Source organism: Dermochelys coriacea, chromosome 4, assembly GCF_009764565.3.
Source record: "Dermochelys coriacea isolate rDerCor1 chromosome 4, rDerCor1.pri.v4, whole genome shotgun sequence".
NCBI classification, from domain to species: domain Eukaryota; kingdom Metazoa; phylum Chordata; order Testudines; family Dermochelyidae; genus Dermochelys; species Dermochelys coriacea.
Genome location: NC_050071.1, coordinates 133260395 through 133279635, shown reverse-complemented (window position 1 = coordinate 133279635; position 19241 = coordinate 133260395). Strand labels below are relative to the sequence as shown.

The 19241-nt window shown below is 43.4% G+C and overlaps 1 protein-coding gene across 1 annotated transcript in view; it reads right to left on the bottom strand.

Moving 5' to 3' along the window:
• Positions 1–1868: 1868 nt before the first annotated feature.
• Positions 1869–19241, bottom strand: part of SUCLG1 (succinate-CoA ligase GDP/ADP-forming subunit alpha) — a 31512-nt gene continuing 14139 nt past the window's right edge. The window contains exons 3-9 of the mRNA XM_038400373.2: positions 18740–18856; positions 17870–18082; positions 17695–17752; positions 12072–12155; positions 9965–10116; positions 9190–9378; positions 1869–2880 (exon numbers count right to left, since the gene is read on the bottom strand). Coding sequence (XP_038256301.1) covers positions 2854–2880; positions 9190–9378; positions 9965–10116; positions 12072–12155; positions 17695–17752; positions 17870–18082; positions 18740–18856 — 840 coding nt within the window. The 3' untranslated portion in view covers positions 1869–2853. The remainder of the gene's footprint in view (positions 2881–9189; positions 9379–9964; positions 10117–12071; positions 12156–17694; positions 17753–17869; positions 18083–18739; positions 18857–19241) is intronic.

Genomic DNA, 19241 nt, shown 5'->3' with positions numbered 1-19241 from the left:
CTGTGTGAGAGGGAACAAACCAAAGAGGAGAATTTGTCCAGTCCCAGCTTCTGGCAGTCAGAGGTTTAGGGACACCCAGTCCCTGACTGTCTTAGCTAAGAGCCATTGATGATCATATCCTCTGTGAAATTATCCAGTTCTTTTTTTAAACTTAGCTATACCTTTGACTTTCACAGCATCCCATGGCAACAAGCTCCACAGGTTAACTGTGTGTTAAGTAATGTGTGTGAAGAAGTACTTCATTACATTGGTTTTAAACCTATTTTCATTGGGTGATCCCTGGTTCTTGTGTTACATGTGGTAAACAACACTTCCTTATTCACTTTCTTTACACCATTCATAATTTTATAGACCTCTATTATATCTGCAGATTTCAGAGTAGCAGCCGTGTTAGTCTGTATTCGCAAAAAGAAAAGGAGTACTTGTGGCACCTTAGAGAGACTAACAAATTTATTAGAGCATAAGCTTTCGTGAGCTACAGCTCACTTCATGCATCCGATGAAGTGAGCTGTAGCTCACGAAAGCTTATGCTCTAATAAATTTGTTAGTCTCTCTAAGGTGCCACAAGTACTCCTTTTCTTATTATATCTGCCTTAGTCATCTCTTTCTTAAGATGAACAGTCCTGGTCTTTTTATTCTGTCCTCATATCGAAGATGCCCCATACCTCAAATAATTTTTATTGCCCTTCTCTGTACTACTTCCAATTTTATTTTATATATTTGGCAGGCGGAGGGGAGACCAGAACTGCATGCAGTATTGAAGGTGTGGTCATTCTATGGACTTGTACAGTGATATTATGACACTGTGTCTTATCTCTCTTTCCTAATGGCTACTAATATTCTGTTCGCTTTTGTCGGCTGCTGCACCTGGAGCACATGGTTTCAGAGAACTATCTACAATGACTCAGATCTCTTTCTTGAGTAGTAAAAGGCGTAATTTTCTATGGCTAGTCGGGATTGTGTATTCCAATGTAAATTACTTTGGATTTAATCAACTTTTAAATTCATCTGCCATTTTGTTGCCCAGGCACCCAGTAACTCTTCACAGTCTGCTTTGGACTTGATGATTCTGAGTAATTTTGTATTGTCTGTAAACTATGCCACCTCACTTTTTTTTTTCCAAATTTATGAATACGTTGAACAGCTTTGGTGCCTGTACAGATCCTTGGGGGATACCACTATTTAACTCTCTCCATTGTGAAAACTGACCATTTATTCCTACCCTTGGTTTCATCTTCTAATCCATAAGAGGACCTTCCCTCTTACCCCATGACTGCCTATTTTGCTTAAGAGCCTTAAGAAACCTTGTCAAATCTTTCTGAAAGTCTTGTGCAAATGTGCTATTTATCCGACTCATACCACCTTCAACCATCCAGCGACAGTCTTAGGACAAGTTACTTCTGTAAACTAAACTGAGATGAATATTGTATTTGTATCTAATAGCCCACCTTGTAAATACCAGGGTAATATTGACAGAGTATGTTTCCAGTACTTCAGGACTGAGGTTTCCTAGACCTGAAACAGTGGCCTTAGAAAATCTGTTCACCACTGACCATGGAGCATCAAGATAAACTGCAGAGCGTGCTGCTGAAAACCACAACTACAGCTTTACGTAATAAGGACATGAGGTTTTGGAATAGAATTGTTATGGCATAGCATTTGTTCTTCAAGAAATGTTACATAAGAAGCTAATTTTGGTTTCCCTAGCAGATTTTATTTGTTTATAATGAAAGCAATCCTAAATTCAGTCACTTATTATAACTTGTAAAACTCATTCACAGGCACTCAATTTGCTCTATTCCTACAGTAAAATAGGACCTTCGCATGTAGCACTGGTGAATCATTTACAAGAAATATTCCCCAGCAAGTTTGTTTTCAGAATTTTTTTTTTTTTTTACTGCAGCAAGTCCTAACATTATCAATATTTCAAAACATTCAAAGCAAAGGACCATCTGTCTAAGATTAAAAGAAGAAAAGTTAAGGTAATATAAGCAGAAGTAATGTGATTTCCAAGTTACACACAGTATGACTATGCATTTTCATGGGAAACTATGATTTAAACTCTTATGAACATAAATACAACTCTGAAATATCAATTAAAGCATTTATGGGGCATTGGCTCCACTCTGGACAAGTGTTTCAAGTGAAATCCTTGTCATTAAAAGGAAGACAAACACTGAAGCTTTCCCCAGAAATTACACAAAATAACAAACCCCTCACTAATGTGGGGCTATGCTCTGTATGGTTCAGCAGCTCTGAATAATACATTTGGATGTATATCAACATATCCAGCTGCAAGGATCAGCAAGACACACCCTGTGGATCCAACAACAATAATTTAGTGGACGGCATCAACTTTTGCCTAAAAAGCTCAAATAAACCATTTCCTAGTCACTAATGAACAAGTAAGACTGCTTGGTTTTTAAAACGTACCTGCTTTGTGAGCACGCATCTTACCCCACTCAATTTATCTTTGTACAAGCTACATTAACTCAGAGCGCAATGAGTATATAAATCAAAAGCTATAAAAATGCTCTCAAATGCTTCCAGATAGAGTTGCGCTGTTTTTTTCCTCCTCTTAAAAAGCTGTCTTGCAATGGGGGGTGGGGGAAAGGGGAAATCACTGAGCTGCAGGAATTCAAAAATCAAATGTAGTGGTAGATTTATTAATTTGCTATGATGTACAATCAGGTGACCATTTCTGAGCAGGAGACAGTGAAATAAAGTTTATGGCTTTAAAGTCAAATTCAAAACCGAGTATCAGTCACATTCAGGCAGCTGAAGATTAGTGGACGACAGATATATAGATGCAAGGTGCTGTCTTGACTTTTCTGTGATAACTTTCCAGGGGTTTTACAGCAGTTTCCTCTTCTCAAACTCCTTCAGAGAGAGCAAAAAATAGACATATTACAGTTATGACAAGAGTTTTCCAAAAAGCTTTAAGTTTCAGTATCTTTTTAAAAACACAGGCAAAATACACCAGAAGGAGGGCACTTAGAAGAAATGCTATTCCAAGTCAACCTTGTTTGGGTCTGTTTAACATTTCACTGAGCCAGGTGCAGGGCTTTAACTTCCCATATACAGATTCACTCAACCTCATTTTCACATTGCAAATTGGTTTTTGTAGACACTTTCTTAAAAAGTGAAAATATTGACAGTCTTGCATCTTCCTTTTATTATTAAATGCATCTGCCCATGTCATTATATATTATATTATATAATATATCTATATCTACATAAAAATCTCCACTCACGCCTTTATCTCAAGTGAAGCTGATTTTTGGAATTAAAGACACGGCAGAATTTTGCTGCCAAATACTGGAAAAAGATGGTAACAAACTGTATATCCACTTCTCATAGTCATTAAACTGAGATTTCCTAGTCGACCCTCCCTCCACCTGCTAGCAAGATGGACAACATGCCTCAATTTTCAATCAGAAGTCTGATACACCAACAGGGAAGTCTTAGTACCAAGTTAAAATTGGGAGATAATGGATTCTACAGGAGAGAAGGAGGAAAATATCTCCCCCATCTTATACCCCAAAGAGTCCATGGCAGATGCAGGAGGGGAGGAGAGGGGAAAGAAAAAAGAACCCAAACGCACCCCACTGTGAGTAACCTGTAATATATTAACTCATCAGCCTCATCTAAATATGATACGAAGAGAGGGAAGAACATCTTTGCCAGCAGGCTGGCTAACCTAGTGAGGAGGGCTTTAAACTAGGTTCACCGGGGGAAGGAGACCAAAGCCCTGAGGTAAGTGGGAAAGCGGGATACCGGGAGGAAGCACAGGCAGGAATGTCTGAGAGGGGAGGGCTCCTGCCTCATACTGGGAATGAGGGGCGATCAACAGGTTATCTCAAGTGCTTATATACAAATGCACAAAGCCTTGGAAACAAGCAGGGAGAACTGGAGGTCCTGGTGATGTCAAGGAATTATGACGTGATTGGAATAACAGAGACTTGGTGGGATAACTCACATGACTGGAGTACAGTCATGGATGGTTATAAACTGTTCAGGAAGGACAGGCAGGGCAGAAAAGGTGGGGGAGTAGCACTGTATGTAAGGGAGCAGTATGACTGCTCAGAGCTCCGGTACGAAACTGTGGAAAAACCTGAGTGTCTCTGGATTAAGTTTAGAAGTGTGTGCAACAAGAGTGATGTCATGGTGGGAGTCTGCTATAGACCACCGGACCAGGGGGATGAGGTGGATGAGGCTTTCTTCCGGCAACTCACGGAAGCTACTAGATCGCATGCCCTGATTCTCATGGGTGACTTTAATTTTCCTGATATCTGCTGGGAGAGCAATACAGCGGTGCATAGACAATCCAGGAAGTTTTGGAAAGCGTAGGGGACAATTTCCTGGTGCAAGTGCTAGGGGAGCCAACTAGGGGGAGCGCTTTTCTTGACCTGCTGCTCACAAACCGGGTAGAATTAGTGGGGGAAGCAAAAGTGGATGGGAATCTGGGAGGCAGTGACCATGAGTTGGTTGAGTTCAGGATCCTGACGCAGGGAAGAAAGGTAAGCAGCAGGATACGGACCCTGGACTTCAGGAAAGCAGACTTTGACTCCCTCAGGGAACAGATGGCCAGGATCCCCTGGGGGACTAACATGAAAGGGAAGGGAGTCCAGGAGAGCTGGCTGTATTTCAAGGAATCCCTGTTGAGGTTACAGGGACAAACCATCCCGAAGAGTCGAAAGAATAGTAAATATGGCAGGCGACCAGCTTGGCTTAATGGTGAAATCCTAGCGGATCTTAAACATAAAAAAGAAGCTTACAAGAAGTGGAAGGTTGGACATATGACCAGGGAAGAGTATAAAAATATTGCTCGGGCATGTAGGAAAGATATCAGGAGGGCCAAATCGCACCTGGAGCTGCAGCTAGCAAGAGATGTCAAGAGTAACAAGAAGGGTTTCTTCAGGTATGTTGGCAACAAGAAGAAAGCCAAGGAAAGTGTGGGCCCCTTACTGAATGAGGGAGGCAAGCTAGTGACAGAGGATGTGGAAAAAGCTAATGTACTCAATGCTTTTTTTGCCTCTGTTTTCACTAACAAGGTCAGCTCCCAGACTGCTGTGCTGGGCAACACAAAATGGGGAAGAGATGGCCAGCCCTCTGTAGAGATAGAGGTGGTTAGGGACTATTTAGAAAAGCTGGACGTGCACAAGTCCATGGGGCCGGACGAATTGCATCCGAGAGTGCTGAAGGAATTGGCGGCTGTGATTGCAGAGCCCTTGGCCATTATCTTTGAAAACTCGTGGCGAACGGGGGAAGTCCCGGATGACTGGAAAAAGGCTAATGTAGTGCCCATCTTTAAAAAAGGGAAGAAGGAGGATCCTGGGAACTACAGGCCGGTCAGCCTCACCTCAGTCCCTGGAAAAATCATGGAGCAGGTCCTCAAAGAATCAATCCTGAAGCACTTAGAGGAGAGGAAAGTGATCAGGAACAGTCAGCATGGATTCACCAAGGGAAGGTCATGCCTGACTAATCTAATCGCCTTTTATGATGAGATTACTGGTTCTGTGGATGAAGGGAAAGCAGTGGATGTATTGTTTCTTGACTTTAGCAAAGCTTTTGACACGGTCTCCCACAGCATTCTTGTCAGCAAGTTAAGGAAGTATGGGCTGGATGAATGCACTATAAGGTGGGTAGAAAGCTGGCTAGATTGTCGGGCTCAACGGGTAGTGATCAATGGCTCCATGTCTAGTTGGCAGCCGGTGTCAAGTGGAGTGCCCCAGGGGTCGGTCCTGGGGCCCGTTTTGTTCAATATCTTCATAAATGATCTGGAGGATGGTGTGCATTGCACTCTCAGCAAATTTGCGGATGATACTAAACTGGGAGGAGTGGTAGATACGCTGGAGGGGAGGGATAGGATACAGAAGGACCTAGACAAATTGGAGGATTGGGCCAAAAGAAATCTAATGAGGTTCAATAAGGATAAGTGCAGGGTCCTGCACTTAGGATGGAAGAATCCAATGCACCGCTACAGACTAGGGACCGAATGGCTCGGCAGCAGTTCTGCGGAAAAGGACCTAGGGGTGACAGTGGACGAGAAGCTGGATATGAGTCAGCAGTGTGCCCTTGTTGCCAAGAAGGCCAATGGCATTTTGGGATGTATAAGTAGGGGCATAGCGAGCAGATCGAGGGACGTGATCGTTCCCCTCTATTCGACACTGGTGAGGCCTCATCTGGAGTACTGTGTCCAGTTTTGGGCCCCACACTACAGGAAGGATGTGGATAAATTGGAAAGAGTACAACGAAGGGCAACGAAAATGATTAGAGGTCTAGAGCACATGACTTATGAGGAGAGGCTGAGGGAGCTGGGATTGTTTAGTCTGCAGAAGAGAAGAATGAGAGGGGATTTGATAGCTGCTTTCAACTACCTGAAAGGGGGTTTCAAAGAGGATGGCTCTAGACTGTTCTCAATGGTAGCAGATGACAGAACGAGGAGTAATGGTCTCAAGTTGCAATGGGGGAGGTTTAGATTGGATATTAGGAAAAACTTTTTCACTAAGAGGGTGGTGAAACACTGGAATGCGTTACCTAGGGAGGTGGTAGAATCTCCTTCCTTAGAGGTTTTTAAGGTCAGGCTTGACAAAGCCCTGGCTGGGATGATTTAACTGGGACTTGGTCCTGCTTTGAGCAGGGGGTTGGACTAGATGACCTTCTGGGGTCCCTTCCAACCCTGATATTCTATGATTCTATGATTCTATGATGTTGTCAAGGCGCTCCTTTTGCCCCCAGCTGTGGTCTAACGTTTTCAGTGAATTCTTATAACGGTGCTGCATAGCAGCAGTTTGCATTTCTGCTCTTTAAAGAAATGACTAGAAATGGTTAAGACTAATAATTGATTTTTCAGTCCAAAGGACGCACCAAAAACATCCAAAAAAATTCTGTTTGGAACTAAACTGAACTCTTCAGATAAATTTCAAAATGGTCAAAACAAATTGTTTCAACTTTTTGAAAAAACTAATTTTTCCAAGCCGAAACCCATTGGAATTTGGGAATAGTTTTGCTGACCTGAAAAATGCATTTTTTGGTGAATTTCCTATTTACTGAAGAAGTTTCACCGAGTTTTAGTTAAGACCTCCATTTTAAAGTATACAGAAATACAGTAGAAACGGTGCAAATCTTCTAAATATCTTGCAAATATCCTGCTGTGCAACAAGAAAAGGAGTACTTGTGACACCTTAGAGACTAACAAATTTGAGCATAAGCTTTCGTAAGCTACAGCTCACTTCATCGGATGCATTCAGTGGAAAATACAGTGGGGAGATTTATGTACACAGAGAACATGAAACAATGGGTGTTACCATACACACTGTAACCAGAGCAATCACTTAAGGTGAGCTATTACCAGCGGGGGGGACAGGACACTTTTGTGGTGATAATCAAGGTGGGCCATTTCCAGCAGTTGACAAGAACGTCTGAGGAACAGTGGGGAGGTGGAGGGGGGGAATAAACATGGGGAAACATGCTGTGCAGTGTAGGCAGTTATCACAAAAGAAAAGCAAAGATAGTTAAAATAAATGTTAAGTGACTGTGTATACTTCGAAAAAATCAGGGCTAGATCCACAAAAAGGCCTTAGGTGCCTACTTGCAGCTTTAGGCAGCACAGAGATCCTCAAAACCCCTGCTCAGCTGTCACCTAATGCTGAAGACACCTAAAGTCCACAAGCATCTAAAACTTCCACCATTCAAGTTCTGTAGACATCCTACTTTTCTGCCAGTGAGCATGCACACAGCCACATCAGTCTAGAGCCCGTTTCATACCTAAGCCCCCAGGGGAGGAAGGGGTCATAAAAATAGGCATTCCCCCACCTATCTCACCTGCAAGGCCCAAACCAGTAGGTGTATTCTGAGCATACCCAAAATAGTTGGGGGGAGGAGCGGGGGGGACTCCCTTGTAACTTTCAGCCTTGTGGTTAGAGTACTCATCTGGGAGATCTAAATTCCATTGTCCAGTCTGCCCGATGTGGAGAAGGCATTCCAACTTGGTTTCAGAGTAGCAGCCGTGTTAGTCTGTATTCGCAAAAAGAAAAGGAGTACTTGTGGCACCTTAGAGACTAACAAATTTATTAGAGCATAAGCTTTCGTGAGCTACAGCTCACATGCATCCGATGAAGTGAGCTGTAGCTCACGAAAGCTTATGCTCTAATAAATGTGTTAGTCTCTAAGGTGCCACAAGTACTCCTTTTCTTATTCCAACTTGGGTGTCCCATCTCTCAGGTGAGTGCCCAAAGCACTGGTCAATAGAATCAATCATTTTCTCTGGCCCAATGAATATTTAATTTGTACCCAGAGGAATAGCTGCAACAGGTGAGAATGAGTCTCCAACACCAGAATACCACATAGTCCAGTGCTTAAGGGAAATCCCTGCCCCTCTTCTCAACATTTCCAACTGCCTAGCTTAGGCAGCTCCTCGTTAAGTGTGTTGGCTTTTGTGGATCCCATCTGTAGGCTCCTAACTCTCCCCATGAGTTGTACAGAGAACCTAGGCTCTAACTCAGGGCTGTGGATTCCATCAGACGACAAGGTGCTTAGAAGTTCAGCATCGCAATTTGCCGAGTGTTGCAATGCCCAAGACCCTTTGTAGATCTATGCAGGAGAAATCAGAAAGGAGTCAAACTTCTGTATGAGGTACAGGATTGTTATGAATTGCATGCATGTGCCCAGGGATATGAATTAGCTTTTTTTTGGAAGTCAAAATAATTTTCTTTAAATGACATCAGTAGATAATGGAGGAAAAAGATAAGTTAGTCCATGCATTGTTACAAAGTTACCTAGTATTTGTAATGTAAAAAATGTAAAGGGTATTTTCTGATCTAGAATCAATTTAGGTTCATATGATGTTTAGCTGCTGTAAAAGAAGAGTGGTGTTAGTCTGTTACTGAGCCAAATATTCTCTGAATTTTGCCACATGGCTTTGACAAAGGAGAACATGACACAAAGTTGCTTGTGTGAATAAAGGCTCAGCTGCAACTGTTATTTAATGGCTTTTTTGTTCAGTAGAGCCACTACATGTTGAGATGCAGTTTTAAATAGACATAAATGAGGAAACAGTGTATTGTAACTGTTCACTGGAAGAAGCAAAACTGACACAAAAGCAAAAGGCAGCTTTCAAATGTCTGTTCTGATTACACTGGCTAAATGCCATCATTTCAAATCACTTATGACATCTATGTAACTCACCTTGTGTATAGTGCTACCCAGCTGAGCAGGAGACATACTGACAACAACACCAGCATTTTGAAGAGCAGCAATTTTCTCTTTAGCACCACCTTTTCCCCCGGCAATGATTGCCCCAGCATGACCCATTCTTCTGCCAGGAGGAGCAGTCAGACCAGCTATGAATGACACTACAGGCTTGGCATTTGGACCCTGTGGTGAAAGAAGAGACACTTACCATGAAAAATGTGCCACTTCTGGCCAAGTACTCAAAAGGGTAGCTGGGGGGAGGCAAGAACTAAACATCTAGACTTGGAAAACCCCCGCAGGTAAGGGACATGAAAGCACTGGCCTAGGATACTTAGAATGGCTTCTCTCAGAAGAAGTGTGCATGTAAACAGCAGTCATGAATATAAAACAGTTCTTCTACAGAGAAGCCATATATGGGTCACAAAACAATTAAAATATAAGCTGTGTTGTTGTAGCCATCTTGATCTCAAGATGTTCGAAAGATGTAGGAGGTAACATCTTTTATTTCACCAACTGAAGTCGGTCCAAGACAAGCTTTGAGCTACCCAAAGGCTCTTCTTCTAGCAGGCAGCACTGCAGAATTGTGACCTAAAATTATTCTCAAGGGATTCTTTAAACCCTAGCTTTAACTGCATTTTCCAAACTTTCTAGTAATGGCTTTTTATTAATTGAGAACTCAAACAAGTTTCTCTACAGTGGTAAATGCTTAAAAGAAGCTACACATTTAATTGAGTCTTTTGGAATGAATGGCACATTCTCTTAAACTTACGGAATTATTTTCCTTCAAGAATGCTGCTGCATCTTCTTCGGCATTGCCTCCAATCTCACCAATCAATATTATCCCCTCTGTTTGTGGATCATTCAGGAAGACATCAAGACAGTCTATAAAATTAGTTCCATTGAAGGGATCTCCTCCAATTCCTGAAAGGCATTAACACACAAATATGAGTAAATGTCAACATGAACAACCAAGACAAACCAATTTAATTTCAGTCTATTATTATTTGTATTACATTCGCTCCTAGAGTCCCCAATCAAGATCTGGGCCCCTCTCTGCAAGGCACTGTACACACAACACTAGACAATCACTGCCTCAAATTCTTATAATCTGAATAGATTAAAAAGTGCACAGTGGTGGGGGGAGGGGAAGGAGAAATTATTAATCCCATTTTACAGCGGGGAAACTGAGGCATGGGCAGATTAAGTGATTTGCCAAAGGTCATACAAGATGCCTGTAGTAGAGCTGGGATCCTCTCAATCCCAATCAGGTTTTTAAAAACTGTGTTTTGACTTAACCAAACATGTATGGCAGGTATTTCAAACACTAGAATAAGGCTATGACTTCACTGCCAAGAATATAGTGGATGACTAATGACAATTAATTCACTGTCCAATCCAAGTGGAAACAAGGCACAGGTAATTTTTACCTCAATGCAGCTAACTGGTGAGCCTTAGGCAGAGGGCATAGTGAACTCACCTAGCAACATAAAAACTACCTGTAGTATTTTATGGCAAGGTAACAGACTTGCATTAATCATCTCACTGTTTAAAAAAAAAAAAATGGGGGGGGGGGCAGTGAAAACATAGCCTAAAATGAAGAGCTCACCAAGTCTGGAAGCTCAATACACACAAGTCAGAGCTTTTTAAAATTTTAGGTCAACATTCATTTTTGTGTGCCAGTCTCTGCAAAAGAAAGAAGAACGTAATGGACGTGACAACTCCCGTTCACCCGCAGTCAGGTTTAAGGAGCGTGCTCGGAATGGTCAGCGTGAGGGGTGCCTGCATTGCCACTCTCTGTGCTGTACAGAGTCTGTGGACAAAAGAATCTCAGGCAGCCAATCTGACACGTCCAACCCAAAGAAAACCTGTCTTTACCACCTTTGTTCCTACACTGTACTTCAAAGCAGGGATGGCTAGGATAATCCGCCACTAGCAGGCATGAAATGTTTTATGAACAAATTTTAAACACTGAAAGGTGGTTCAATATAAAGCTTAAGTAAGGGTATAGCTATATTTGAGCGGTCAGGTGTGATCCCCACACTTGCTCTGCTCAAGCTAACATCTAAAAATAGCAATTTGTGGCTGCTGTGGCACCTTGGGCCAGCCACCCCAAGTACAAACCCATCCGAGCCCCTGCATATGTAGTCTAGCAGTTAGCCTGAGCCGCCATGGACACAGTGCTATTTTTAGGCATTAGCTCAAGCAGAGCTAGTGCAGGTATCACACCTAGCAGTTTAAAGGTAGACATACCCTAAGGTTTGTATCATTTAAAACCAAAACACTCAAAGGGACTCTGATCTCTCAAAACAGTTTCTATGGCTAAGCACCATATCTTGATTTTTATTGCATGAACACACGTGATGTCTTTAGGGCAGGGATTGTCCTAAGTTTGTAGAGCATCCACCACAACAAGACCCAACCCTGGATAGGCCTGAAGGTGTCACTGCATTATAAACAGAAATTACAAATATGTGCCACATTCTCCAATAGTGTAAAAAGGTGAAACTTTTTACACCAATAGAAAATTTGGCCCAAGAAGCTATATTTTCTGTGTTGTGCCTTAAAATAAAACTAAAACCACAGTAGGTTCCAGCATATTGGCAGTTTTCCATGCAAGACTGTTTTGGTCAGGCTTTTGATGAACTCAGAAAATGAGAGTTAGTTAACAGAAAGGGCTGGTTATATTCTGCTAAATTGCAATTGTTATTGATGCGAAGTGCCTGAGTTAGGTTGGTTAAAAAGGTGCAACATTTCTAACCAAAATTAAAAGGCATTCAATAGTTTTCAATAGTTTCTACATCTAATTTGTTGTGGTTCTTACACACTGACTGCGCCTGTCTGTCTTTAACAGAAGAGGTTTGGTGGAAGAAACCCACCAACACAGAAGGACTGTCCCAATCCAACTTGTGTCGTCTGATGTACAGCTTCATACGTCAGGGTGCCAGACCTTGACACAATACCTTAAAAGGAAGAAGACAAGGTTGATAGTATTGTACGTAATGAGCTGGTTTCTGGATATGCATTAGTTCACATGTTCAGGGATATAACTTTAGAAGATTACAGGGAATATTCAGTACTTCCTAGATATCCTTGCATACACATGAAGATTCATATTATATAGTAGTTAAGATTAGATTTGCCCTCCCCTCTTGCTTTCTGATCGGCTTTCCTGACACTCAGTTGTGAGTTATCTAAAGTTGTCCAACAAGCCAGTAGCATTGGCCAAAACAGCACTCCTCACTGTAGAGCTTTACACATGGAGCCAATTACAAAAGCAAACCGACAGTAGTTCTCAAACCTTTTTTAGGCTCAGGACCCATCTTGTACATTTTGATGGCCTGTCACGACCCAATAAATAAGTTTTAATACAAAAAAATCTGGCTTATTAAATATTTTTTAAATTTTCTGTATATTCTATATTATGGGTAACTAAATAAGTACACTGTGTGCACCACAGTGGCAGCTCCTGCAACTCCTGTCCAGCAGGACTGGCTGAGCTTGGCTCCCTGCTCCGGGGATTGCAACCATTTGGGCAGTAGGGTCATTCAAGTTTGGCCCAGGCCCCTTGATGGGGGGACAGCTGGACCAAATTTGTGGAGTGGTATTGTGCCTTGGTGCATGAGGTTGCAGTGCCAGTCACTCAAATTTTGTATGTCTGGTTCCATGCAGTCATTATGCTAGAAGGGCAGCTGGGCCAAACCTGAGCACTACTGCGACCACTGTGGGAAGCCAAACTAAGCCCAGCTAGTCTCGCAGGACTGAAGCCTCAGGAGCAACTGCTTTGAGGTGAGCATGGGGTGGGCTGCAGCCTCCTCCATGGAGGCAGAATGCGAACCCACAGCTTCAAGACCTAACCTCCCAGGGCTTCCCACACTACCCTTTGGTCATGACCTAAAACTGGGTTGTCAAAACGTGTCTGCCCCACACAGGTAGATGGAGGGTTAAAGCAACCCTCAGGGAGGCTGCACAAAACCCAGCCAATGGGAGTAGAGCTTGTAAAGAGCCAATCAGGGGAAAGTTTGATGGAGCAGCCAATCAGAGACAGGGAGGGCCATATAAGAAGGGCTGCTCAACAGAGCAGGGTCAGTCTCTCCCCGGAGTACTGGGGAAGGACTGGCTACCTTAGAGTACCACCTTAGATAGCGCAGCGCTGGGCAGGGTCAGGGGAGCAATGAGGAGCTCCACTCCGAGGAGGCCCCTGATACAAAGGGCCGAGAAGATGCTAGGGATACGAGGAAGTGGCCCAGGGAAATAGGAGGCGGGAGTTGGAGGAGCAGCAGCACGTGGCTGCCGGCTACAGGGTCCCTGGGTCTCAATAACCCTCAACTGGAGTTCTGTCCAGTTCTGGGCACAACATTTCAGGAAAGATGGACAATCTGGAGAGCCACCCTGGTCGGTGCCATTGAGCAGAGGATATCGAATAGGGAGAGTCTGATGGTTCCTCTATCTTCTCCGCCTGGAGCGTGAGGTTAGAGGCAACTCTTTTCAGCACTTCCTGATGAGCCTTAGTATCATCCTGAGGAACTGGGTGAGGGGGGACCACAATCGCCTCATCAGGCGAAGACAAGGAGGAAGAATCTGGTGCCATGGGGTCTGATGCATCCATTGGTGGTCCAATTGGCTGATCCCCGGGATCCACATGAGCCTGAGGAGTTCTCTCTTCAGGAACGGCTGTCTTGGGGAGAGGGCGGGATACTGAAGCCAATGGTTTGTCCGAGGCCCCCGCCACCGACCTGAGCCCTTGTGAAGGCTGGGTAAAGCCCCATGGGTTCCACAGGTACCAGGCAGCCAGCCACTGGCCCTGGGGCCATGGAATAGTTAGCGGTACCGCCAACATCGAGGGAGCCACCAGTGATGGGTTTTGGCCCACCAGCAATGAATCCTGCCCATGCTGGCGACTGAGGCTGAGTGGTTGCTCTCAGGCGACCATGAGTGAGTGGACTGGCGACCACGTTCGGTGTGGTGCCTATCGCTGCACATCGATGGGGAGCTCTCCGCTCAGGATTAGTCCCTTCTGCGGGTCCTCTGAGACTGGCGACGTTTGGTGGATCGGCAATGGCATTTCAGTGATCTATGCCTTACACAGTTCGACCAGTACTGGGATCTGGAGCAGCACTGGGAGCTGGAGCAGGTCCACCGCTGGGAAGACCTTCCACCCAACCTAGGGGATCCATGTCACAGTGACGCATACCGGCAAGCTGATGGCTGACTCCGCACCTAGGATCAACTGTCTTGGGCCTGCGACCGGTGCCAAGCCATGGGTGAAGTGCTGGTCTGGTCTCAGTGCTGTTGATACCAGGAAGGGCGTTCCCTCTACAGGCCTTTACCAGCTCACCAGCGAGGTGCATCTCAAGCCCTGCGGGCTGTGCCCTGAGGCTGGAGAACGGTCAAGGCTTCGTTGAGCCTGCCTCTCTGCCTTCGCGACCTGGTGGCTCCATGCTGGCGAGTGCTGTCAGGACGTCCTCCACGATAGGGAGTGGTGCCGCTGAGACGGGGACCTATAAAAAGGACCCAAAGTGGGTTTACCCTTAGACTGGGGTACCGCTGTAGTTGGTTTGGGCAGCACCGGTAGCACCACGATATCCTGCACTGCCTGCAGGGTCTCAGGCACTGACAGGACCGCTAACTGACGAAGGTCTTTGTCACTGTCAAGCACGGCAGACATGGGTTGGGTTGGGGTGGGCTGGACCGCTTGACCTGAGCTGGGGCCCGACTCCCAGTTGGAGGTGCCAAGCTGCCCTCCTCCCCTCTGCTTCCCCTTGCGAGACGTAGATCTTCCTCTCCTGGTCTTCTTTTGTTGCTTGGCCAGTGCTGGGGAAGGGGATTGGTGACGGTCCGTTGATGGCACCCCTGGGGTGCTCCGCACCACCGCTGCGGTGCTCGGGGCAGAGTCAGACCTCGACTGCTCCGATGCCGGCGTTGGAGCAGACTCTGTAAGGAGCGTTTTTACATGGATGTTTCACTCCTTCTTGGTCCGAGGCTTGAAAGACTTGCAGATACAGCACTTGTTGCTTATATGCGACTCACCCACACACCTTAAACATCTGTTATGTGGATCTGATGGGCATAGGTTTTTTGCAGCGAATGCAGGGCTCAAAGCATGACCCGTCCCTAGCCCAAGTCCCATTCACGACTAACCAAGTCAAACACACTAAGGGATAACTTAACTATGTACAACTATTTTACAAGAAAAAATTCGTAACACTGAACAAAGCAAAAAGGCTAGCCAAAGCAGCAGATGCTCCAGCACCATCACTGGTGGCAATAAGGAACTGAGGATGGGGGGAGCCGGTGGCCTCCACTCCAGAAGGGGCCAGAGCCAGTCCACTACGGACACCACTGAGGGAAAAACTTCTGACGCCGGTGCATGTGGGGAGCACAAACACCTAATATGGAATGGACATGAGCAAGCACTTGAAGAAAAAATTCTCTCTGAACCTCTGAGGACAGGTCAAGAAGCAATGGGCTTAAATTGCAGCAAGGACAGTTTAGGTTGGACATTAGGAAAAACTTCAAAAAACTGTCAGGGTGGTTAAGTACCGGAATAAGTTGCCTAGGGAGGTTGTGGAATCTCCATCATTGGAGATTTTTTTAAGAGCAGCTTAGACAAACACCTGTCAGGAATGGTCTAGATCAGGGGTCGGCAACCTTTCAGAAGTGGTGTGCCAAGTCTTCATTTATTCACTCTAATTTCAGGTTGTGTGTGCCAGTAATACATTTTAACATTTTTGGAAGCTCTCTCTCTCTATAAAGTCTATATTATATAACTAAAGTATTGTATGTAAAGTAAATAAGGTTTTTAAAATGTTTAAGACACTTCATTTAAAAAATTAAATTAAAATGCAGATCTTATCAGTTTAGTGTGATCCTTTCCCTTGATTTTCCTTGCTGAGTTTTCCAGTGTCTGGATGTATTTGGATACTTTAAGCTGCACACGGGCTTTTGAGAGTGATCAGTTGTTAACCAGCTCTGAGAGGGCCAGAGGACAGATGTAATGTGTGAAAATACCTGTTCACACAGGTATGTGGATCCAAATGCTGAAAGCATTGCAAACACCATTTTCTTCAAGAGTTAAATTTCACTGGCAGGGACGTCCAGCAGGTCAGAATAGAGGCCCCATGATCTCTCTTGGTAGCTTCAAGTGAACTCTGCAGATCTACAAACTTTGATGGCCACAATTCTGAGCTTTTTAATTGAATGAGCTGCATTTCAAAATATTCAACACCCATCCACTGAAATACAGACAAATCCAAGTTGCTTTTGTTGAACCTTTCAGGTTTAATTAGAAAAGAAAGCATTGGGCCAAAACACTGGAAATCTTGAAATCTGTCAGAAAATTCTGATTCCAGTTCTTGCATGTACATTCCAATCTCATTGACACTGACAGTGCCACGCGTCAATAGCTTTGTGTGTTGGAAGTAGCGGAAAGTCAAAGTTCGAATACCCCGAGAAAAAACTGCTAGTTTTACAACAAATGCCTTCCAGGCTTCATAAAGATCACAACCATTTGCCCTGCACCCTGGAGATAGAGGTTGAGTTTGTTTAGGTGAGCGGTGATGTCAGTTAGAAACATGAGTTTACAAAGCCATTTGTCATCATCCAGTTTGGGGTAGTTTTGTCCCTTTTCCGACAAAAAGGCCTGGATTGCATCAAAACAGTTTACAAAGCGCACCAAAACCTTGCCACAACTTAGCCACTGAATGTTGCTGTGAAGTGGAATGTCATTATAAGCACTGTCCATCTCGTCTAGCAGTGCTTGAAACTGTCCGAGTCAAAGCAGCTCGAGCAACAAGGAAATTCAGAATTCGCACCACTCTATTCATCACATTATTAACCTCTGAATTAGAAATGTTAGCATACACGTTTTCTTGATGGATGATGCAGTGACATTTTATTATCAGGCAGCCAATTTGATCTTCAAGTAACTTTACAAATCCCTTCTGTCCAACTTTGCTTTCTTAGGAGCCGACATTCTGTCAAATGTACCCCTCAACTCACAGTGGGGGGAAAAAAAGGGGTCACCAGTACAAAAGTTTGAGAACCACTGATGTGCCCTATTCAGATATTTATCACATACTCATCAACGTGGTATATTGGTGCAAACAAATCAACATTCAGTGAGAAGCCTATTTTCCTCCCTCTTATAAGTTCCCTTCCCTCTTAAAACCCTCAGAGTGTTGAGAAGATAAGTGTTTCGGAATTTGGTTCTTTACCTGAGGATTTTAATGCTTTTTATAGGCATAGTTCCTTTTAAGAAAACAATGTGGCTCACATTGCCTCAAGAATCCTTTCTAACCTCTTGCTTGCATTACTTCTGCTCAAGCAATGTCTGTGGCAAAATAAGGTGCTTCAGTCTCCAGAATTGTCAATCTGGCTCTACTGACATTGCTAAATTAACTAATAACTTGTTACACAGTATATTTATTGCTTAGTTATATGTCATGACATGACCTGATAAAGCAACGTATTTCAGCTTCAGCATGAATATGCAAGGCTTACCAATTCTTCCTTTCTTGTGAATGTGGCCCGGCATGATACCAATTTTGCATTCTCCAGGCTAAAAGAGTAGAAGTAACAAATACGTTAAAAAAAACAATGAAAATATTTTTGAAAATTCACTAAAGATGGATTAGTCTCTAAAACATTAGAACAAAAGTTTGTTTCAAACACTTACATTGATGACTCCAGGGCAATTTGGGCCCACTAGTCGAGCCTTATCCTGACGGATCAGTCTGTGTTTAACTCGAACCATATCCTGCTGTGGAATACCTTCCGTAATGCACACAATTAAGGGGATTTCTGCATCAACAGCTTCGTTAATTGCAGCAGCAGCAAATGGAGGAGGCACATATATAACAGAGGCAGTGGCACCTGTTAGTTCTTTAGCCTAAACATAAATTAACAAAAAGCATATTAAACATTCGGTAAACCTTAAGAGTACACTGGGCAACTAACTCTTTAAATGTATCTATTTCAATATTTATGACAAAAAATAAATCAGAAGTTTAAAAGTCTATGGTCACGGCAGTTCTGTGCATAGCAATTTCATTCAGATTAACAGGAGATATAAATGGAATAACTGCAGAACTGATTCCTAAAATAGGTTAATCTTCCAGGGAGTTTACACCACATACAGCAAAGCGTGCTCTTCAGTCCATTTATTCATTCAGTTTTTATGATCTATTTATCAAGAGCTTAAGTCATGAAGGATATCTGACACTCGCCACATAAAATAAAGGTAAGTTGACACCAAATGACATCTAGGCCCTTATTTTATTTATATGTACAAATCAAAAAGTGACTTTTAAAATGGAACTCCAGCTCGATTCATTGGTTGTGCCCACTATTATATAGACACTGACAGCAGACCATCTTGGTTTTATTTCTCACATATTTTAAAACCAGAAATGTAACCATGACTCCACTCTCAAATTCTGTCCCTCTTCAACTCTGGATGCTAGACATGTTCTAGCGTGTTCAACTTTGACAACCTTCCCACCCCCATCTTTACTGTCTAGTAGTCAATCCATTACTATACAATTACCTCTTTCACGGAATTAAAGACTGGCAGGCCCAGATGAGTTTTGCCCCCCTTTCCTGGGGAAATTCCACCTACTAGTTTGGTGCCATATTCCAATGCCTGTTGGCTATGAAAGGTGCCCTATAAGAGATGCACAGGAAACTTCAGATGCAAGCAAGCAAGAACACTTTTATACACCTTCAAAAAAAAAAAAAATAGAAGGCATGTTATGGAACTGTAATTAAGATAAAATATATGCCAACAAGAGAAAGTAAATTAGAAGCATATGTCAAAGTCAGAGTAAAATATAAACTACAAGTTTTATGTATGCCATCTAAAAGGCTCATTTCAATGTATGCAAAATTGCAGCACATTTATCGAACATTCTAAAGAAGTGTAATATTCTAAATCAAATTATTGTTTAAAAAAAGAAACCCAACTATTCGCTATTAAAACTGTTGGCGCTCTTAACATGTTCCTGTGTTTATATAATCTATGTAGAACCAAAGCAACTTTACCGTAGTAA